The sequence below is a fragment of the Sparassis crispa genome, assembly GCF_003851025.1.
Source record: "Sparassis crispa DNA, contig_000008F, whole genome shotgun sequence".
Classification (NCBI taxonomy): Eukaryota; Fungi; Basidiomycota; class Agaricomycetes; order Polyporales; family Sparassidaceae; genus Sparassis; species Sparassis crispa.
In genome coordinates, this window is record NW_020939755.1 from 746355 (window position 1) to 768834 (window position 22480).

General features: G+C 54.9%; 6 protein-coding genes across 6 annotated transcripts; 3 read left to right on the plus strand and 3 right to left on the minus strand.

The window, feature by feature from the left end:
- Window positions 1–339: 339 nt before the first annotated feature.
- SCP_0902460 (predicted protein) lies at window positions 340–2811 on the minus strand (the record flags this gene model as incomplete). The annotated part of the gene is made up of 9 exons (XM_027761479.1): window positions 340–540; window positions 601–639; window positions 695–1055; window positions 1121–1712; window positions 1762–2167; window positions 2221–2324; window positions 2374–2439; window positions 2491–2652; window positions 2706–2811. 9 exons carry the CDS (start codon window positions 2809–2811, stop codon window positions 340–342), a joined length of 2037 nt encoding a protein of 678 aa, XP_027617280.1.
- A 742-nt stretch (window positions 2812–3553) lies between these two features.
- SCP_0902470 (Small nuclear ribonucleoprotein Sm D1) lies at window positions 3554–4057 on the minus strand (the record flags this gene model as incomplete). The annotated part of the gene is made up of 3 exons (XM_027761480.1): window positions 3554–3828; window positions 3884–3960; window positions 4044–4057. 3 exons carry the CDS (start codon window positions 4055–4057, stop codon window positions 3554–3556), a joined length of 366 nt encoding a protein of 121 aa, XP_027617281.1.
- A 377-nt stretch (window positions 4058–4434) lies between these two features.
- On the plus strand, window positions 4435–8110 carry SCP_0902480 (hypothetical protein; the record flags this gene model as incomplete). Its single annotated transcript, XM_027761481.1, has 3 exons — window positions 4435–5109; window positions 5168–5310; window positions 5386–8110. 3 exons carry the CDS (start codon window positions 4435–4437, stop codon window positions 8108–8110), a joined length of 3543 nt encoding a protein of 1180 aa, XP_027617282.1.
- Window positions 8111–8910: 800 nt separating this feature from the next.
- SCP_0902490 (predicted protein) lies at window positions 8911–9414 on the plus strand (the record flags this gene model as incomplete). Its single annotated transcript, XM_027761482.1, has 2 exons — window positions 8911–8929; window positions 8978–9414. 2 exons carry the CDS (start codon window positions 8911–8913, stop codon window positions 9412–9414), a joined length of 456 nt encoding a protein of 151 aa, XP_027617283.1.
- Window positions 9415–9477: 63 nt separating this feature from the next.
- On the minus strand, window positions 9478–12713 carry SCP_0902500 (Pre-mRNA-processing protein; the record flags this gene model as incomplete). Its single annotated transcript, XM_027761483.1, has 13 exons — window positions 9478–9579; window positions 9641–10231; window positions 10297–10392; window positions 10456–10593; window positions 10656–11066; window positions 11132–11413; window positions 11475–11708; window positions 11758–12169; window positions 12229–12329; window positions 12385–12447; window positions 12503–12522; window positions 12574–12652; window positions 12702–12713. The coding sequence occupies 13 exons, from the start codon at window positions 12711–12713 to the stop codon at window positions 9478–9480; spliced, it is 2541 nt and encodes an 846-aa protein (XP_027617284.1).
- Window positions 12714–13760: 1047 nt separating this feature from the next.
- SCP_0902510 (hypothetical protein) lies at window positions 13761–22428 on the plus strand (the record flags this gene model as incomplete). Its single annotated transcript, XM_027761484.1, has 17 exons — window positions 13761–14033; window positions 14089–14428; window positions 14493–14982; window positions 15043–15102; window positions 15166–15462; window positions 15517–15742; window positions 15803–16474; window positions 20055–20264; window positions 20337–20391; window positions 20494–20580; window positions 20643–20690; window positions 20752–21396; window positions 21452–21684; window positions 21750–21865; window positions 21929–22074; window positions 22131–22201; window positions 22258–22428. The coding sequence occupies 17 exons, from the start codon at window positions 13761–13763 to the stop codon at window positions 22426–22428; spliced, it is 4140 nt and encodes a 1379-aa protein (XP_027617285.1).
- Between the last annotated feature and the right edge of the window lie 52 nt (window positions 22429–22480).

A 22480-nucleotide genomic window follows, 5' to 3' on the forward strand; every position in this document is an offset into this window, starting at 1 on the left:
AAGCCAGGTCGTGGAAGGTGCAGTGATAATATACAGGCGCAGATGCTATGCTTAAATGCCCAAAGCAGGGAGTAAGTAGAATATACCATACACAAGAACGAATCTGAGCCGAGAAACTAGGAAAGCGAGCGAGGATGGTCCAGTAAATAATAATTACGGAGCGATGACGCAAAAGTAAGGGGGAAAGCGATAATGAGAGTGGGACGTGAGTTGAAAAAGTACTCCATGTAGGGATGTTGGGTTGGCGTATAGGGACTCGAAGAAACGAACGATGGTCATGAGGTCATGAGGAGAAACGTATGCGTTCGGGGTGATGGAAAGGATGGAACAGCAACGCTGTCAGATGACTGCTGTCGTGCGGGTTTGCGTTTGCATTGGAGGGAAGGCGGATGACATGGGCGAGACCTGCGCCTGCTGGCTATCGTTTGCGTAGCGCGAATCACCCTCCATGAGAGAGGCGGATAGTGCGTTGGGGGCACCACTGGTGCTCGGTGTTTGAGGTGCGCCTGGTGGTGTCGGGACCTTGCCGATAAACCAGGACTACGAAAGGGTAGTGGGTCAGTCCATGCGCCAACACATGCAATACAAATGCACACTTACAGGTACCCACCCCCGGTCACCGCTCTCTTCTTTCACGGCCTGTAATATCAACTGCGTCAGTAGATGAAGACTCAAAACCTGTTGAGATACATACATATGACCAATGGTTGTACCGCTTGAAGACCCGTAAACTATCGTCCTTCGCCAGGTCAAGCTCCTCTTCTCCCTTCTTCTTGTAATCCATAAGGGCAATACCGGGGAAGCTCGTTGACAGGATACTCAGCGGCAAAATCGGCGTCTTCCCTGCTGGTGACGGCGGTGGAGAACCTGCTGAAGACGAACGCGCCGTCGCTTCCGCAATAGCTATCGCGACTGGCACGCTCGTCTCCAGGAGACATCCTGCGGGTACCCAACCTTGCTTGCTTGTATCAGGTTCGACCAGCCCGGAACCTGCGGGGTCCTGCTGCACAACCCACCATCCGCGGGCTCTCGACAGGATGATGAAAGTATCCCCACTGAAATAAAGCAAATTTGCGAGTCAGGATATAATACCTCAAGGTATGAAACGAGCAGCACTCACACAACTACGTCGAATTCGTCCTCTTGTTCCGCCATGTACGGATAGATAGCCACTGCGTACGATACGCCCGTCGACGGCGGAATTTCCCTGACTATTGAAGGCCCAACCATGTCCACACCGTCTCCAGCGCCGTTCCCCGGGTTCGCGCTCTGCATCTTCCCGCTGTCCGGGCCAAGCTCCTCCGTACGCTCCTTAGATTCCACTGCGGGCGACATAAGTTCCGGCCAGCCCGATTGTGCGTTTGGTACACCAGTCATGAGGGGTGGTGCGGTGTGTCCTAGATGGCTGATGACCTGCAGCTTCGGCGGGCGGCTTGCGCTGTCCTGCGTCTGCCCCTGTCCTTGTTCCTGCGTCTGCCCCTGTCCTTGTGCCTGCATCTGCAGTGACGCGCTGGAGAGCGGAGGCGACTTCGCGGATGATGTTTCTGACGACGCCTTACGAGCGGCTTGCTTCTGCTGCGCGACTGCAATGGGAGAGCGAATGTCCTTGATGTGCTTGAGCATAAAGACCGGATTCTTCTTCGCGTCCTTCAGCTTCTGAAACAGCAGCAATGGCTTCTCGTCGTAGCTCAGACACCGCTCAATACGATTCCCTGTTGCGAGCTTTAATCACCACCAGCTTATATGATGCAAAGCACCTACCAGCGGACCCATAGCAGATGAACATGGCGTAATTTTGCCAGTCGTCGTTGTTGATTTTGTACTTCTTGAGCGCAGCAGGCAGCACTTTCCACGCAGGGTCGTCCAGACTGACCTTGAAGCTCTTCAGGTTGTCCGAGCTCTCCTGCCGCACCGGCTTAGGCTGCGGAGGGTTTCCGGAGTTGCCAGTGGGGGCCTGTGAGTATGGTGTGTCATGCATGGTCGACGGCTGTGGTGGTCGTGACCGCTCCGGTGGGGGATTGCGAGAACTGAAGTCATGCTCAAGGCGCTGCGGAGAAGATTGGGGCGACTCGACCTCTGGCGCAGGCTTGGTTGGCGAACGAATTGCCTTCCCCAACGACGCCCATTTGAACGAGTGCGACCGCTGCACAGGGCTGTCTGTCTCGATCTAGAATTGGGTTAAGTCAACCGTTCGCAGGACAGGTGGATCAATACACGCACTGCGGAGTGGGTGGCCGATCGCAAACTATGTATATCTTCAAGACATGAGTGCAAGCTTTCTGTCAGACGGCGGTTATCTTCCTCTACCATATGTAACCTTTCGCCTGGATCACCGTAAATGGCAAGTCAGGAAACAATAAGAACAGCGCCCACTTTGGTCCCTAAGAAGGTCATATAGTCGGTCGACATTCATATATTCTTGCCGTTCATCTACCTCGGCTATGTGTGAAATGAGTATTTAAACACTTCTAATAAGGTGCAGAAACCTACAAGGTGGCACGTAGTGGTCGGACTCAATGGGGATGTTTTGGGCAAGCTTGATGTTATACACGCCCTTCAAGATGGCTAAACGCTGGCCAATTGTCGCTACACCTATCTCCTTCAGACCCTCTGCGTCCAGTAGACAGAGCACATCACCAGAAATGTTGTGTTCTATGGAGCATGTAAGGAGTGTTCCGGGCGGACGAAAGAAGAACCTGACGCACCTCTGATTTGGATCTCGTACTGAGGATATCCCAGCTTGGTGAAGAATGCGTTGACATCGCTCTCGTCCCAGTCGATAATGCTCGTCCTCGGCTCAAGGACATCCATGGCCGCCAGGATTTCGGTGAGAGGGTAAAGCAGGACTTCGGCAGAGGACTCTAGCTGGTACGAGGACCCCAAGTCCGCACTTCTTAGTTTGGATACTGCTACTAGGAGTGTCCGGTGGTCTCGTGGCTCCGAACTACCATCAACGGTGGGTCCGTGTTACAGTGTGAACAGAACATTCACTGCAGCGTAACACCCGGGAGATTGTTGCAGTCAAGATACGCCACACACATGTACAGTACAGCACGACCAGCGAACTGTGCTCCAGTTTCTGACCTTGAGTTTTCATCCACCTTCGCATTGTCCAGCGATTGCCGGGCGCTTATCCGGCGTTCACTCGGACAAGACAGCCCCCTGCATAAGCACATGGTAGACATGTAGCAGCGCACCACCTGAATCCTGGATATTGAATCGCTGGAATTGACCTGCATGCAGAGCATCTGTTCAGCTCAGCTCTATAGGGCAGCCTTGATTTTCTTGAAGTGCCAGGTCCCACCAATAGAACTCCAAATTCACTTCTCAACGGTCATGGACAGTTGTAAGGACACTCCGGGTGCGTTATATCAGATTGAAGGCTGACTTCATTGAATACAGGAAAGGCTCGGGCCCCACAGCTGCACGAAAATCTGGCCAGAGAATGTCGTAGAGCTATACAGATTTTACAGGTACCGTCACGCAAAGATACAGAAATCGGTCTGAGACGCGGAAGCTTAGCTCAACTCTCACCGAGAATGGAGGGTGAATATCAGAACCCGCGCCCCCTTCCTCTGCCTCTGCCTCGTCCGCGACCGCGATCAGGAGCGCCCCTACCACGCCCACGACCTCGTGCATCATCCTTTTTCCTGTTCTTAGGCTTAGGTGCGTCGTCGACCAGGAGTGTGTCAAGAGGAAGAGCATCAGGCAGGACGAAGTACCGGATGTTGTTGCCGCGAATGGAGAGGGAGTCGAGAGATGTGGGGTCACGGTTGCGGGCGGTCATTTTGACGGTCTTGAGATGTGTGTTCATCTGCATGTCAACCCCTGGCAGATCACAACATGAGCCAAATTTGACGAACACACTGGCAATTCTGCGTACCGGTGATGGTGCCATGCACGACGGAACCGTTCTTCAGTTCGACGGTGACCGTCTCATTATTAAGTTTCATCAAAAATCTGGGGACGGAAAGGGAAGAGGTCAGACCACGCTGAAAACAAGATGGAGTACACGAAGAGAGGGACATGACATGAATACTCACCTTACGAGCTTCATTTTGGCGTCAATGGGCGTTGCAAGTTGGAGGCAGCGTCGAGCACAGGCGGTCGAAAAGTCACATTGACGTGACAAGCCGTGACATAGTCACGCATACAATTGTCATTATGGTTTGACGGTGGTTCTTGCTACGAGCATTGCACTCGATGCTTTGAGTGTCCTCGGCAAGTCGAAAAGTCTTTCAATTTTGGTATATCATCCACAATTTGTTGGATACCAATTGAACTTGACTAGTGACCCATTCTCACCTCGACGTTTCGCTATTTTTCGAGAGTGCGGTATTAGGGGGTCCTCTCCGGCTTGTGTGCCCGACGCTCTCCTCAACCGCACTCTCTGCTCAGTACAAAACGTATGTCAACGCACTCGGACGCTTGTCCATGGATGACTTGTACATCAATGCTTGGAGCGACACTCAAGATTCGTCTACTTCGAAGCCAAAGCTCCCGCTCGACCGCTCGACGTCGTCTTGGGTTTCCCCGAAGCTTCCGCTGCCTACTGTTCATGACGAGGAGGCAGACCTAGCGGCACCGTCGTGGTCGACCGGTGCTGGTACACAATGGAACGAGCCTTCTGAAGTTTCCGGTTTCTCGTGGTCTCAGGCTGATTCGGATCTGGCTTGGGGCGCGAGCACTTACGAGGGCATTGATATCAAGTCTCCGCTTCCGGTAGACGCGCCGTCGCAGCCTGTTGACGACGAGGCAGAAACTGTCGTCGGGTCTGCACCTCAGTCGCTTCACTTGCATGCTCCCGAGGAGATATCTTCTCCGCCTAGCTCGGCCTTGCATGCGGAGTCTTCGTCTTCTGTACTCTCTCCGTCTCTTCCTATAGCATCCTTGCCAGACAGTTCGGACGCCTTCGGAAGTTTTGAGTCTGCATTTATCTCAACTGCAGAAGATCATTCTCCGCATGATTTTGACTCGGAAGAGGTAGGAGCAGATGCATGGGGCTCAGCGTGGGCGAATACGGACCGGGACCAGGCAGAGAACAAGTCTGCGCAGGTGGACGAATGGGAGGAAGCCAAGAAGCAGAAGGCAAGGCAGGATCGCAGAGTTGTAAGCTAGTGCCATCATGTCCCGCTGCGCACATAGGTGACCAAACCGCGTCTTGCAGCCACCAGAAGTAGTAGCATCTATGCTACAGCAGTGTAATGAGTTTTGCATCGAGGTCTGGCCAGAAGGAGAGAAGTTATCGGCGACGGGCAAGGATGCTTGGAGGAATGATTGGCGAAGTACATTGGATGGTGTGGAAGGTCTGTGAGTGCAAAGCGCAGTTCCCTGTTGAATACGCGGTCTAAAATATTGCATACGTTGTTCCTTCCGTCGATGCAGTGATTCCTTTCTACAATCTCTCCTTCCGCCGCTTACACTGCAGCCGGCCGGGCAGTTCGGAAAGTCGAGCATTGCGAGGAAGATGGCGAATTCTGTACGTTTGACCAAGCACCTCCCTTTAACAAAGGGCAGCCCGATGTCCCACTACCTCGCCGCGCGTGGTTCTACTGCATGGGAAGTTGCGGTCAAGGAGCGGAAAGAGGCAGTCGAAGACGATGTGCCCGTTGGTTGGCGTATCTTGGAGAAGCAGCTCTCAACATCTGAGGCAGTTGACTCTACTCAGGCAAAGAAACACGGCAGCCGCTTGTTCTCTTTCTGGTCACGGCGACAATCGGGCGCTTCCCCTGCACGGTCGACGTTGTCCACCACATCGCCAACTGACCATGCGCATCCAGAGGGGTCAGAAAGTCCGTTCTTCGATAATACTGCTCATGTCAGAAGTCCCAGTCACAACAGCATCGGGTCTGCTGGAAGGACGAGCGTCGATAAGGTCTCATCTCCCGTTTCAGCCACCAAATCACCAACTCCTTCGCCATTGCCCCTCACACCTACTGTTATTTCTCCTGTATCACCTCCGCAGATGGGCTCCTATTCAAACGCACCTGAACCACCGTCTGAACCTCCGCGGACACAGTCGCCACCTGCAGCCCCGTCCGCAGTGTCGCGCTTCTTCGGTAGGTTCTCTCGCCACCAGAGCTCTCACGGGAGCATCGGTGTCCATAGCTCGTTGGCGCTCTCGCCCGATGATCTTGAGTTCCTGTCTGATATCCCGAGCGCCAATGACGAGAGTGATCACGTACCAATTAGCTCTTTGGCGAGTTCAGTCAAGCCGGAACCGTTGCCACCCGTACTGCCCCCACCGCCGTTGCCACCCCCTCCTCGAGTGCAGTCAATGGGCACAAATGGGAGTCCTGTTCATGAACTGACGAGTAGCACGGAGCCAACTACCATCCTCCCCCAGATCCCGGACGCACAGCTGAACAGCTTGGATTCGTTCTTCACGTCGCTTGACGCCGGGGGTTCCAAACCCGGATCGCGCGCATCTTCGGTCTCGCTCAGCGCCACTCTCCAGCCCACGTTCCCTGCCGGGTTGGTCACACCCGTGCCCCCATCTCCGCTCACTGCTTCTCAGCTCGAATCCAGGCCGCTGAGTCCATATCCGCTATCTTCCAGTAACAGCCCGATCGTGGAGAAACAAGCCGCGACACCATTTTATCTCCCGTCTCCGCCGTCCTCTCGCGCTCAAACCCCCAGCTTCCCTGCCCCAAGCACCGCGCCTGTTCATCCAACTCCAGAGCTCGGCAGGTCGTCGACTGTGAAACCTAGGCTATCGTGGCCGAGGCTCCCTTCTCCCCTCAGGGCCCATCGCTCCTCGACACAGCCTCAGGCGAATACGTCGTCTTTAGCGTCCACGTCTTCGGAGTCTCCGAGCACGCCGTCGTCTGCTCGACCTCTCGCAGAGTTGTACCCTATGGCCATGCGTGTAAACTCACTGACGAACGGCACCAATGCGACCGTGGTCAAAGCCTCGTCGTCATCATCATCGTCGTTCATCCTGCCTCCTCCGCCCTCATCGTGTTCCCAGGCACCCGCGACTACTGCGTTCACTCCCACACTGCCTCCACCGCCACGAGCATCCTCAGCAGCATCGAAACCTGTTTCTCCGTTCGTGAATGTGCTGGATGACGATGATTTCTCGGAGTTCCACTCCTCCCCAATCCCGGCCCCTGCAACTCTCCCTCTCCCGCAGCGCGCCCAAAGCCCATCCGCCATACCAGCAGCATCCTCGACCCGGTCTAATTTATCTATCGCATCGTCCTCGAAGCAGCCCCCACCACCAGCATTGTCGTTGTCGTCTCTCCGCTCCTCCATTCCGCTATTTGACGACAACGACAATTTTTCCGACTTCAACTCCTCCGTCCCCGCATCCGCGCTCCCGTCCTCCCTCCAGCCCACGTCATCCAAGTCCTTCGACTCGCCTTCATCCTTCTCCTCATTCAACACTTCCACATCCGAGAAGGCGTTCCTCGCCCCACACAAGTCCGCGGGTTTTGACGTTGCGGGCGGCCTCTCTCCCGTGCTGCGGTCTCCCTCACCGCCTCGGCCTCCGTCAAAGTCGTCGACGCCCTCGCTCATACTCAAGCCACGGGGAAGGAGCCCCGACAGCCCCTCACATGCGCGCAAGCGTAGCCGTGCCGAGGAGGTGCAGCACACGCTCGAGCTGATGGAGCGCGCCGCCGCGCGGCCCGGGCGCTGGCCCGCCCCCCCGTCACCGTTACCAACCGCGCTGCACTTCCCCAAGCCGCCCCCATCGGCATCAGCGTCATCAGTGCAGCCGCTCGTGGACCTAATGGGTGACGACGGCGACGACGCGCCCGAGCCTGCACTCGCGCAGCCGCAACCGCTCGCGGCCAGCGCTGTCCCCGTGATTCCCGCGATACCGATGTCAGTGTCGCTGTCGTCGCCTGCGCTGTTCAACCCGGTGCGCCCCAGCAGCGGCGCAGGGAGCACCCCCTTTGTGCCTACGCGGCTGTCGCAGTCGCAGTCGTTGCAGGGGTGGGGCGCATTCGAGGCGGTGCCGAGGACGGGGACGCCGTTGGGCGGTGGGGTGCCGGATTTGTTTTCGGCTCCAGTGCACCCGTCTACATCTGCCTCTGCGGCTCAGACGGCTGTGAAGAGCAGTGGGTTGTCGGCGCAGGATTTGTCGTTCTTCGAGGGGCTGTAGGCTTTAGCGTCGTCTGATTGTATAGTATTTCGCCGTCTTTCCTATGTCGTTCGCAATTGATTTCGTTCAAGTTCTCCTTGCCGTCATCACACTTTACCTTGCGTCAATTTGAGGACCTCGGTCGAAGTCACATGCAGAACGACTCGAGGGAACGCGACGGCAGATGGAGGAAAATCCATACGACAAGCAGGTTTGACACAGTGGATCGAGAAACCATCAGGAAAAATACTAAAACAGAGTAGCAACACCCACAGACAAGTCTCACCCAACTCGTAGCAAATAGACAGACAGGACCACTTGGGATGATTGTCAGATGTAGTGCCTTTACAACTAACTAATCATCACAGGCGGAGACGACCTGTATTCACCGCACAGTGACCCTAGAGTGAACCCTGCAATACCTCAGTGGCAACGGCCGCCATTATTACGGCTACTAGCTGTAAACGCGAATTCAGTGATGTACTGAAGATCCTAGGAAGTAGCGTATTAAGTAGTAGTAGTCCGACCCGGCATGGAATATTGCGCCGAGGAATATAACCACGACGCGGTATTCACGTCGATGGTCGATGCAAACTGCAGGTACCAACTTTGTACTGAGCGTATACTTAGCTAGAGAGGGTATACGTAAAGCCACAGAATATATTCAATAAGATACGGTGCTGGAAGGAGAGTAAAGTCATTTGTAAAGTCCGAAATCAAAGACATTCTCACGCATTTCGTAAGCGCCCGCCGGCGCAAAGCTGCCAGGGCAGCGGCTGTGGTCATCGTCGCCGTCCATGTCGCTGTCCTCGCTGTCCGCGATGGCCAGTCTTTTTAGACGTGAGTACTATCTCTCTCCCCATTTTTGCGTGTTTGAGCTCCCTGCAGCAGCTGTGTCGCTCCGCGTGGTCGCACGACGAGCTCTGCACACGGACACAGTCCTACCACGTACCTCAGCACCCTCCGCACTTTCCCTCATCCGCTCTCAGCCCTCCCAATACGTCGTCGCCTCCGTCGCAGGCCGCAAATACCTCCTCGCACCCCGCGACCTCCTCACCGTCCCCCGCCTCAAGGACGTACGTGTCGGCGACGTCCTCGCCCTCTCCGAGATCCACGAAGTAGGCTCGCGCGAGTACACTATGCGCGGCAACCCCGTCATCCCCCCCGAAAAGGTCAAGGTCGCCGCGACCGTGGTGGAGCATACGAAGGGAAAGATGGAGGTAATATTCAAGAAGAAGCGGAGAAAGGGCTACCAAAAGACCATCACGCATAAGCAGACGTACACTCGTCTCAGGATCGGTCCCATTGACATTACAGACCAGTAATCAGTAATTATTCCCCCATCATGCAGACAGACATATCCCTACGGCGTGCTACTAGCCTAAGAATCATATCTCGCCCTCCTCTGGCGTCTCTGCACGCGGAGGAGGCTCTTGCTTGACCTTGATTTCCTCCTGTGGTGCTTCGGGGGGTATGCTGTAACGTGCCCTCTGCGATGGCGTGAAGTCAGAATCCTCCTGGTGCAATCTCAAAAACCGGAAGTGTACACACCTTCTCTGCTCTCTCCTCGAAAGGTTTCTCCTCATATGCCGCACGATCTCTCTTCTCTCTGGGCTCTTCGCGAAACACCGAGGCACTCCGCTCCCTCTCCTCGCGGAATGGTGGAGCTTCATGACCGTACGCAGAGCCCTCGTCCCACTCTCTGCCCCCGAGCCCATCTAAAGCTCCCCTGGAGCCTCTCCTATCACGTCTCCTGTCATCCCGGTCGTGATCGCGATGGGATTTTGACCTGTAAGCATAGTCCCGCTCCTTCACGCTCTCCTTCTCCCTTTCCTTCTCCCGCCCATAGTATGCCTTCTCTTTCGAGTACTCGCGCTCGCGGGGGTAGTCTCGCGAGGATCGATGTCCGTGTGCCTCATATTCCTCCTGTGGGCGTGCATGCCGCGAGCTGCGACTGTCTCGGTCGATATGTTCCACATCGCGCTCGCGGTACTCACGCTCACGCTCCCGTTCCCGGTCGCGATCACGATCACGATCATGCTCGCGTTCACGTTCGCGATCTTCGCGCGCCTCTCTTCGCTTCCGACTCGTAGCCGAGCCACCGTCCTCCGATACTTCGCGCTCGCGCTCGCGGAGGCGTTCCTAAGATACGTCCGTCAAGTCCGTTCAGATCAGGACGGCCAAAGGATAGTTGCAGCCGCACGCACCTTCTGTCTTTTGACGAACTTCGCGAAAGAGGCCCTCCGTCCTTCGTCGTCATCGAGCGCTTTGAACTCGGGCAATTCTTGGATCAACGGCACGACCTGAGATAGGTTTCAAAAGTTATGAGCTGTCCGCGAAATCCGCAGCACACTTTAAAGAATTACCTCTTCGTAAGGCAGGCTGATGTCAATGGGTTCGGGGAACTTCTTGAGTGCGTAACGGAGATCGTCCTGCAGATGGCGCTGTCTCCGTTCAGCACGGCGCCTTTCGTCTGCCTCTTGCTTCACCGCTTGTTCGTGTAGCTGTAAAGGGGATGCCCGCTTAGGTAACCCTCTCAAGCGACCGGCGCGACAGAGGTACTCACCGTACGGAATATCTGCAGCAGCTCGCCCGTCTTCAACGCGCGCACTGCGTCATCCGCTTCGGCCTTGATGACAGCCATGAATTCTTCCTCGGTAGTCTCAGAGACAACCTTGAAAAGTGGCACTGCACGCTCCCCCTTCTTCGCATCTGTGCCTTCCGTCTTCTCTGCACCAGAGGCTTGAGCTTCGAGCTTCTTGTTGTGCCGCCGGATAGCGTCTTCCGCGACGGCGAGTTTGGCGTCGAGCTCCTGGTCGAGCGCGTCGACGGTGTCCCAGAAGAGCTCAATGGGGTTGGAGCCGGGTTTCCCGAGCATGTCGAGGTAGCGAATGTCGTTTGCTAAGAGTGGGTACACCTCCTTCCACTTGGTCCGCGCCTTGAGCTTCCCAGAATCCACCAAGCTCTGCAGCAATGCCTACCGCGGGTGATATCGAGTCAGCCAGAGGTGCGTGAAGTGCATGATGGCACTGGGCGGCGCACCTTGAATGCCTCGCGCGCCTTGCGCTCCCTGCGCGTCTTCTCGACCTGCATCTTGCGCATCTGCTCCTCAAACTCGCGCTCGCGGACGCGGCTGTAGTCCTCGAACGCGAGCAGGATGTCGAGCGTGGGCAGCTTCTGCAGCTCCTCGTCGTCGCGCCACTCGTCCGAGTCGAGAACGAGGTTGTACGCCTGGCGCCAGCGCGTCGTAACGTCGACGTCTAGGCGCTTGAAGAGCGCAACAATCTTTGAGACGCTGCGCGCGCGAGAGGCGCGGCTCTCTTGCTGCAGTTCGTCGCGGTGAGCAGGCAGAAATAGGAGACACAAACGACGGATGGGGGCGCACCACTTCACGCTGCTTCAGCTCGGCGACGTACTCCTCGAAGATGAGCTTCCGCTCGGCCTCGATCTTGGCCATCTGCCAGATAGGGTGCTGTGAGAAGAGCTTATCGGCCGTCGCGAACGTCGTGTAGTGGAAGACGCTCGGATTGCCCCTCAGCATGTTCCGGATGGCTGGCCGTGACTTTGCGAGACGCGCCTCACGCTCTTCGACCTCTTTTGCCAGTAGATCCTCCGTGTACTGAATCCCGTATCAGCCATTGTATGAAGGGTACAACGAACGCACCCACCTTCTGATAGACCGCCTTCTTCTCAGCAAGAGTGTTTAGTGCCTTGTACAGAGGGTCCGTGATGATGGCACGCATCGTCTGGTCCCACGTCCAGCGCGCGTCGACGCCGGCCTTGCGCAGGAGGTGAACGAACGCCTTCTCACCCTCCTCGACCGTCTGGAACCCGTTGTGCGGGATCACTGGGTCGTCTGGGAGGTTCGGTCGTGCCGGGAGGATGCTGGATGACTGGAAGGGCAAGCCGCCGGTGTGGTGCCCGACGGCGAGCTCGGCGGCGGTGTGGCCATTGGTCTGTGGCTGCGAACCGGGTGCGGATGAGGATGTGTCAGTTCCGCCCAGAGAGCCAGGTGCACCTTGGATTGCAGCAGGGAGGTTACCCCCCGACGTGAACGCGGGCGCTGTTAGGCGGTTCGGTCTGCGACGAAAACAGGTCAGCGGGAACGCTGGGAGAGGAGGCCACCAGGGTGTACATACGCGAGAGCGGCGGATTGCTGTGCCTTGGCTTCCTTCTCGACTTTTTCGAGCAGCAGGAGCAGCTCGTCGGGCATGTCCCATTTTGACTCCTTCGAATCGGTCTGCAGGTGTATTTAGGTGCGGTTCTCTGTACGAAACGGTAAATGGAGCGCGTACATTGTAGTAGTACTTCCTTCCGCCAGAGAAATACTCCTTCCATTTTGTCTGATTTAGGGCACGCTACACGTCGCTAGTGAGCACGACGTTATGGCTTAACTTTGAGCATAACACGCACCTCGAACGGAGTCTTTAGGTCTACGAAAAAAGTCAAGAGTGTGCGCGGAGAACAAGTTACGGTACACGTACCATCTGGTTTCTCCCAGACACTTTCTCTGGTGCCTGTGTTGAACCAATAGGTCCGACCCTCAGGGTTACGGTGTTCAGTCTTCAACAAGGGTCAGCCAATGACTCGGCCTGCACGCTACAATACTCACCCAGACGTTCATCGCTTAGAGTGGACGATGAGTAGGAACGACCTCGCAAGGAGCTCTGGCAGCAGATACCGGAATGTAAAACCGAGGTTAGCGAAAATAAATCTCAGAGAAACCCACAAGCGCTCACTACCATCTCCGAGATATCGATTCACAGATCTAGCCACCGTCTGGCCGTGAACTACTGCCACAGCTGAGTTCGCTCATGGTGACGCTTTCAACTTGAATGGGCTGCGTGCTTGCCAACGTAGTACACGATATCCCTTCAAGCACGCATCTACTCACCCTCATCATGATCCGTCGTACATGTAGACCGTTAGGGTTCCCTTAGTCCATGCAGCGTACTCACTTCTAAGGAGCACTTCATCTCCCAAATGGTTGTTCAGACATCTATTACAACGGAACGACTGTCTTCCTGCAGGTAGAGGCTGTATTTATGAGCCTAGTTCAGACATCCTTCTCTACGAAACCGATTACGCTGATCACATCTTGCACAGGTACCCACTTGTGGTCGAACGCTCATTTAGAGCACGAGAGGATGGTCTCGCTGCCCAAGCTCAAGGAGAATCTATGGACCATGACCGACATTGGTTGAAAATCCGAGAGCATATGGACCATGACCGACATTGGTTAAACATCCGAGAGCATCGGATTTGCGACCAATGTCGATCACCGCCTCGATTAGCTTCAGGTTCCGGAAGGAATAATGGGTCCAGCATCGACTATTTGTACTGGGAAGCCTTGTACAAGTGGTGGATGCCGGAAATGCTGGACCCCTAAATTTTGTGCATGTACGCTACATGATTATGGTGAGGTCAGTATCAAAATACGCTTCAGAAACGAAAATTTCGTTTCTGAAGCGTATTTTGATACCGACTACTTCACGATCTTACTCGAATGCTGTAACGTGGTGTGTTCTATGCGGCCTAACATGAAATGTCAGCTTGGTCAAAGGCACAACCGGTGCTCATAAATCCCCTCAACTGTCCATTGCAGACCAGCTCTCTACGTCCACTTCAAGCATCTCGTCGACCCGGCCTTCAACCTCGTCATCAAGAAGCCATGTCTATTGTCTCTAAGATTGCGTCGCCTCCCCCTCGTAACACTGCCGTCAAGATGAAGCCTGGTGCTACTACCATTCATCCTTCGATTGGTCATGCGCGGTCGACGTCTACACCGGTCTCCGTTTCTTCGTCGATCTCGAAGAGACCCGTCGATGTAGACAAGAAGGCGGCGCTGCCTGCAGGAGGAACTAAGTTGTCAACTCCTGGACTGTCGAATCCGAAGGTCGCTGGCTCGCATGTAGCGAAGGCTTCTGTTGGTTATGTTTCTACCGTGAGTGCCCTTCACTACTGCGGTGTTTCACGCTTGAACTGAAGTATTCGCCTAGATGAAACGTGCTTCTTCTCTTCCGATTTATTCCAAGATGTCGCCTACTGCCCCAGTTTCTGTACCTCGTTCGCCTCCCTCCACCACTGCTCGAGCGTCCTTTGCAAAGCCGACCAAAGCTTCTGTGAACCGCACTTCCTTGCCTGGGGCTTTCGGTACTCCAGTGCGGCGCACTGCTATTTGTCAGCCCAAGCCCGTTCGAGCGGGTAGCCCGCCGGCAAAGGTCTTGTCGAAAGCGGCTACTGCCTCGGACAAGGAGGAGGCGGTTGCGAAGGATGAGGGTGCAGAACCTGTTGTTGTTGCAGTTGTGGAAGAAGATGTTGGTGACATTCATATTACTGGTCAGTCATCTCGTTCTTGTGCTGCGCTGAAGAGGGGCTAACATGACGATTACCCACGCTGTAGTTGACGCTGTAGTGGAGAACACCGCTTCACCCACCGCTCTGAAGGCGAAGTCGCAGAAGGTCGACGGTCTGGAGACTGCGAAGTGTCGTCCTGTCTCCGTCGCCGCAAAGAAACCCCCACCTCCTTTCCCCAAGCGCAAGGTCGGCAAGGAGAACTACTTGACCGTTCCAGAGTGGACGTATGGCTTTGAGACGCCCAAGGCTGTCACGACGAAGAAGAAGGTCAACGCGGAGAAGAAGCCTCCCAGATCCGTCAATGGTTCGCGCTTTGTCAAGCCCCTTCGATCGCGTAGTGTCGCTCCCTCTCCTCCTGTCAAGGTGGAGGCGAAGCCTTCGCGCGCATTCAAGCCGACATTAGGCGGTCTGGCAGAGGAGGAGAGCCCTTCGGAGACCGGCAAGTCGGCGACGACGATTATGAAGACTTCGCCTCCCGTTCATGCAGGAACGGTTTCTTCCCCCGCAAGACTCGTCACTAAGTCGCCGGCTGAGAAGTATATGTCTCCATCTTTAGTAGATTACATCCTTGCTCAGACAATGTTGCCCCTTTGTAGGCCTCTTCCAGCTGGGCCCCGTGTCACCGCGGGCTTGATCGAAGACGTTCTTGCTCTGAAGTACGTGTTACTCCTCACATTCTGTCCCGCTCCTGACTCGCGAACTTAACACGTCATTGGCAGCCGCTTGTTCTCCAATGCTGCTTTTTCTGCTGACGATGAGAAGCTTGGGCAGAAGGATGACAATGATATTGGTAATGCAGGCGGGACCATGGTCCCAGTGAAGCCCATCGTGGTCGATGGTGACATCGGGAACGCAGTCCTGAAGGCCTTCGAACATGCGCCCGTGTCGGCAAGCATCAAATCTGTACGCAATGCTCGTCTTGTGCAGCCTTCTACGGTTGAGTATATCTCACCTGACCTCCTGGTGAATGAGCAGAGCGCTGTCGTCGAGTATTGGCCTCCGGTTGGTCACGATGCGTACGTTTCATTCGTCGATATCCATTTTGATACCTCGTCTAACATTTTCCCTAGTCCTGTGGCAGCACCGGTTCCAATCGTTAATGTTGCCTCCAAGGTCAACAAGGATACCTCCTTTCCCGCGGTGTGGCGGCTGCACGAGCAGTCTAGTGAGCGCTTGATGTCGAAGATGAAGCGCAGTTATGATGGCCCTGTAATGATGGCGGAGGTTTTGGAGGAGATTGCTGAGGAGGCGGAGGTGGAGTATGAGCTTGAGGCGCATGTGGGCACTGGTACCACGGTATGTTTGCATGATCGTCTGCATCTGCTGAGATCCTTGTGAACTCATGGCTTGTTTTAGTCTCCCCCTGAAGCACGGTCCGCGCCAGCTGTTAAAGCCATTGCTACCCCCCGCGCTGAACGCCGCTATGGTATGGTCTCACCCAGGACGTTGCAGAAGGCCGACTCCGATGGTACACCGGCAGCCCTGCTCGCGCTCGCTTCGAAAATGACTCCCACCTCCCGCGCTGAACGCCGCTATGGTATGGTCTCGCCTAAGCCATTGCAGAAGATCGGCTCCGATTGTATGCCCGAGGTACAATTCATCCCCGCTTTTCAAGCAACTGCCATTTTCCGAGCTGAACACCGTTTTGGTGTGATCTCACCCAAGGCTTGGCAGAAGACCGATTCCGAACACATGGAGGTTTCCGGCATCCTCCCGACCCTCGAGGTGCAGATTGACCCGTGTGCTACCTCGGGAAAGATTCTTCCTGTTGAAGACGGGGTGTCCTATGTCGTGCAGTCGTTCCTTGAGCCTGCCATTAGAGCGCCTCAGAAGATGGAGAAGCTCGGACCAATGTCTTCCTGTCCACCACAGGCAGATCTTCATGCGTCGTTCACCGAGCCATTCGCGGAGGACTACGAGGCGTCCCGCCCGAGCTGGGACGTGTCTTCTACTTCCTCTAGCTCTACTAGCTCTTCTTGCAGTTTCACTGGTCTGCGGTCGGCTTGGTCTGACTGGACTGTGGATTCGGTAAGCACCTCGCCGGGATTCAAGGAATCGCTTCGCAAGCTCTTCATGCGCTGGGGTCGCAAGTAGATCACATGCTGACTACCCACCCTCCAACGCGCTCACGTCCGTTCTCTCGTAACACCTGCTTAACGTCCACCCACAATCACCGCAAATCCTCCTCTTGCATCGTCTTCGACTCGTCGCCATCATTGTCTATCCCCATATCCGCCTCATCGTTCGCAACACCAGACCGTCATATATCTTCTCCGACTGGTCTTGACTCTAGTCCTCATACTCCAAACTTGGATTTCGTTCTCAAATTGCTTTCGGTTCGCTTTTGGTTTCCGGTTCTCACTGAAAACAGAAAACCACATATCGCTATGATTTCGTCTTCGGCTTTCGCTCTCGATCGGCTCTCAATTCGCTTTCGAACACAAAATCACAAAAACGCCAGACAAAAGCAGAAAACTGTGAAATCACAAAAAAAGATTCTTTATGGCTTTACGATCGGTACGCGCGCTTTTCCATGGTAAGTGAGCATCCTCTCCTTGCTCAGCAGTGGGACCCATGATTGATCGGACTTTCCGAAGATTTTTGCTATTCCTAGTTTTCGATCGTCCGTTTGTGCAATTTCCCAACCCCCGAGCCATGTCACGTGGCAACGTGCGCGTTTCCAGCTGTCGTCCCGTCCTTGGCTGAGGTCCCCCAGCTTTCGAGACGGCAGGCTACCGTGTATCTTGACGAACGCCTGTCTTCAGTGCCATGTCCCGCGGCAACGTTCGCAACTTTCTAATGCCCCCTTTCTTGAAATTTCCGGCTCATCCTTGGCCTCACCCCAGCTTTCGAGAAGTATACCCGCGACATCTCTCGCAACAACCAACTGTCGTCCGTCTTTACTATGTCATTTCGAAGACTCCCATTTTACACACGGTGCGTGGTATATTCTCCAGGAGTAGAGCACTGAGTCTAATGGTCACTCGTTAGATCCCGTGGTATCTGCAGCACGGTCTTTACAGCTTTTGTTTTCTGTGAAGCTTTCACTTCCCACTCTCCAGCCGTGTTCTGCGGCGACGTTTCGCAACTTCCAGATCTTGATCGTTGCAGCGCATCCTCGGCTCCCCTACTCCTCCAGCGTTCGAGCAATACACCCGGGCCGTGCCGACGCGAGGTTTCGAGCTTTCGAGTACCACCTGTCTCGAAGGTTCCGTCGCATCCTTGGCCCCCACTCCTTCTAGCTTTCGAGCAATATACCCGCGGCACTGCCCGCAGCCAACTATCGTCTGTCTCGACGATTTCCTCCTTTCCCATTAACTAGGGTGCCTTGTTTTGCGGCGACGCACACGACTCGGATTGGCTTCTAGATCGTTCCGTCGCTTCCTTGGCACCCTCTCCACCCCCTCACTGGTGTGTCCATTTCTCAAAGGAGAGTCTCATAATCATTGACAAAGAATAGCGCAGCTTTGCGGCGTCGGTAACATTGACTGTCCTCTGCTCTGATGTGTCGACGAATTTTTGCTCTGTTCACGAGCACCACACCGGCGGCATGGCTCACAGCTGCCACCTGTATTCGCGGGGCCTCAGGCTTCAACTGTTCCACACTTCCGAGCCCTACGCAGTGGCAATGTTCACAATCTTCAAGTGTCACCTGTCTTGATGGTTCTGTAGTATTCTCGGCTTTCCACTGCCCTCCCTGGAGCAGTATCCTTGCGACATCGGTCACAATGCCGGCCTTTTCCGGTAAGTCCTCTTCTCAGTAGAATTCGGCCAGTGGTTGATCAAAGACGACGCAGCTTTCGCGGCGTTGGCGATGACTGTCGTCTGTTCTGACGTTATTCAAAACCTTTCTCTCTCCACGAGCTGTCCACCCAAGACATCGCTCGGAATTGTTGTTTTCTGCCTTGCACAGCGACGACGTGCACAACCTTCAGGTGTCATCTGTCCTGTTGGTTCCGTCTCGTCCTTGGCTTCTCGCCGCTTCCTGCTCTCGAGCAGCACATTCGCGACATCGGTCGCAGCGAAAGCCCTTCCTTTCCCGGTACGGTTTACTCTGGGAGAGATATGCTTTGTTGTTGACTAACGTACGTGCAGCTTTTGCGGCGTTGTGACTATTAGCAGTCATCTGTTCTGCATCACCCAGCATCTGCACTCCCGAACTTTGCCCCCTCAGTTCTGAGCTTCCGATCGACGTCCTAATGGTAACATTCTGGGCACCTGACTGTCGCCTCTCTTTCCCGGCCCAGCGATCTGGTCAACGTTCACACGCCAACTCGCTGGTGTGCGCGATGCCGACTACCTATCATTGCCGGTATGTGATCGCTTTCGACCGGTGCTGCTCAATTCTGACCCCAAGTTTGTATTCAGCTTTGCGATACTTGGATCTAACTGTCGTCTGTCGTTACTTCTGTCGTGCTCGGCCTTCTGAGCGAATGCGCGGTACCATCCACAACAATCAACTGGTCTTCTGCTCTACGACCTTCTAGCGCACAGCACTATCCGCCACGGTGAACTGGTATCTTCTCCTCAGAATCTGCGCAGCACTATCCGCAACAGTCAGCTGGTCACGCTCTTTACGTGCTTACATGCTTACATGGAATCACCACACCATTCGCAACAGCGATCTGGCGAGCTTTGCAGGGAGCGCGGCATCGCTCCAACAGCCAACTGTGGTCTTTCCTCCGTACGCATTGGCTCTTTGCTCGGCTCTGGCGGCTCTGAAGCAACTACCCGAGGAAGCACTCGCATCGCCTAGATGTCGCCTTTCTTTACGATCACCCCGCCGTCACGGCCCTGAAGTCCACCCGGCTCTCAGCGCTCGACTGATATGCCCACGAACTTGCTCGCCCTATCCAGCTGTCGGACTACTTTTGCTTGTGCCTTGGCTTTGTCTTCTATCTTCCCGGCGTACTGGAACTTCCTATGAACTCCGGCTCCTCCGGTCTTATAATTCTCTTTTTCAAGCATCGGTTTGCCCAGTGAGTGTTCTCTCAGACGAGTGACAGGCTTCAGCTGACGGAACATCCCTATAGCGTCGGCGAATGGTGCTATTTGTTTCTTTTCTTTCCTTCGGCTTGACCTGCGATCCCCTGGCGTTCTGCTTGGCTCTACCATCCTAGGCTCGACATTGTGCTTCTGCTCTACTCTCTACGATGAATCTTGAGCGCCTGAGTGTAGTCTCTTTTGGCTACACTCACACGGCGCTCGATTCACTTGTTGGACGACTCAGTGCAAATATTACTCGGCGATAGCCTGAGCACCATTAGCACATACTGGCACTGGTCCAAAGTCGAGCCCAGCGTCCGCACAAGAAGTTGACGGTGCGTATTTCTACAGCACAGCTGCCAGCGAAAACTGAAGACCACTTTCCAGACTGGCTGCACTGTCCTCACGTCGTGAAGCTGTCCACAAGGCGATGCATTGCGCGCCAATGGCAGCTCCGGCGGGACGTGTGGTTAACCTCGGTTTTTGCGGACATGATATGTAGAGTTCCGAAGTATCACAACTCGCCAAGATCTTGGACAATAGTAGAGTCTGCACGCTTGTCGCCGATGTACATGTACATCTTTACGCACATGTTTCAATTTTATGACTTTGTTACGAGCAGCTGAGAAGCGGACACAAACGGAGGAGAGCCGAGGAAGGCAATTGGGGCGGAGTACGAACTCGGGATTATGTAACGGAGGGACGCCGGCTTCCGAAAAAGCCCTACGCACCGACCGTTGATTCTTTCGTGTACTCCACTTTCCCTCCTTCCTCGATGCACAGGGTCGCCCTCAGAAACTCCCTCCGCGCAGCTGCGCTGGCCGCGCCCAGGGTAGGTTACTTCGTTCTTTTGCCAACCGTTCTATCTTCGTATGCGAATTATTGGTGACTTTGCAAAATTTAGAGCGCTGTTCGCGTTGCTCCTGCAGTCTCTCGCTCATATGCAACCGCGAAAGCTGGTAAGTGCCGAGGAGTCTACACGTGAAGACTCATTGCATCTCATATTTTTTCTCTCTTCTCCCCCGTATGATGATGTCGCCTTGCTATGTGACACGTCACAGCTGCGTCCGAGGTATCTTCCATTCTCGAGTCCCGCATAGCTGGCTCGTCTGTGGGCGCGAATGTTGAGGAGACTGGACGCGTTCTGAGTAAGTTCTTTCCGTTTCCGTTGCTCCACAGGACAAGAGGGACTGAAACTGGTGTCCTCCAGGTGTCGGTGACGGTATCGCACGTGTCTGGGGTCTGAGAAACGTCCAGGGTATGTGGAAGAGTACCCTCTCACTCACTCGTGTTTTCATACGTCCACTCAACCATTCTAGCCGAGGAAATGGTGGAATTCTCTTCCGGCGTCCGCGGCATGTGCCTGAATTTGGAAGCCGACAACGTCGGTGTCTCCATCTTTGGTAACGATCGCGCTATCAAGGAGGGCGACACGGTCAAGCGTACCGGCCAAATTGTCGACGTTCCAGTTGGTCCCGAACTGCTGGGCCGTGTCGTCGACGCTCTCGGTAACCCCATTGATGGTAAGGGTCCCGTCAAGGCTACCCAGCGCAGCCGTGCCTCCCTCAAAGCCCCCGGTATTTTGCCCCGTCGCTCGGTTAATCAGCCCATGATGACCGGTATCAAGCCCATCGACGCTATGGTCCCTATCGGCCGTGGCCAGCGTGAGCTGATCATTGGTGACCGTCAGACTGGTAAGACTGCCGTCGCCATCGACACCATCCTCAACCAGAAGCGATGGAACGATGGCCAGGACGAGGACAAGAAGCTCTACTGTGTCTACGTCGCTATCGGCCAGAAGCGTTCGACTGTCGCTCAGCTAGTTCAGACCCTGGAGGAGAACGATGCTATGAAATACACTATCATCGTTGCTGCTACTGCTTCGGAGGCTGCTCCCCTCCAGTACCTCGCTCCTTTCTCTGGTTGTGCTATGGGTGAATGGTTCCGTGATAACAGCAAGCACGGTAAGAATATCTGGCAGCTTGTGCCAAGCCCCATACTCATTCAACCATCCTTCAGCTCTCATCATTTATGATGACTTATCTAAGCAGGCTGTTGCCTACCGTCAAATGTCGCTACTTCTTCGCCGTCCCCCCGGTCGTGAGGCTTACCCTGGTGATGTCTTCTACTTGCACTCCCGTCTCTTGGAGCGTGCTGCCAAGATGAATGAAAAGTTTGGTGGAGGATCCCTTACCGCGCTGCCCATTATTGAGACCCAGGGTGGTGATGTGTCGGCGTACATTCCCACGAACGTGCGTAGTTTTCCCCCCCTCTTCTTCCGCTGAATGCGTGTGTCCTAAAACCGCATCCTACGTAGGTTATTTCCATCACTGATGGCCAGATCTTCCTGGAAGCTGAGCTCTTCTTCCGTGGTGTTCGCCCCGCCATCAACGTCGGTTTGTCAGTGTCTCGTGTCGGTTCGGCTGCCCAGACGTCAGTTTTATTTGCCCTGTGATCACATTGTGATTGTCTTCTCACGTGGTATATCGCTTGCAGCAAGATCATGAAGAAGTTTGCCGGTTCGCTGAAGCTGTATCTCGCGCAGTACCGTGAAGTCGCTGCCTTCGCTCAATTTGGTTCTGATCTCGACGCGTCGACGCGCTTCTTACTCTCTCGTGGTGCCCGTCTGACCGAGCTTCTGAGTACGTTACCTCCGGCGTCTATATATGCGCCTCGATTTACACCGGTTTCTTTGCAGAGCAAGGCCAGTACCAGCCCATGGCGATGGAGATCCAGGTCCCCATCATCTACGCTGGCGTAAACGGTCTCGTACGTATACTCATCCGTGTCATCGGGACAACAGGCCTTAACTGCGTCATTTACAGCTTGACCCGATCGCCGTCGACCAGATCACCCGCTGGGAGGCTGAGTTCCGCTCGCACCTAACTGCGACGCAGGGCCCGCTCCTCCAGGAGATCTCGGCTGGCCAGATCACACCTGAGATTGAGGCAAAGATCAAGAAAGTTGTGGAGGACCACGTCTCCTCATTCTCATAGAGTAGGCTAGCCTCGATGACTAAAAATCTGATTTGATGGTTTTTTCTGCTTG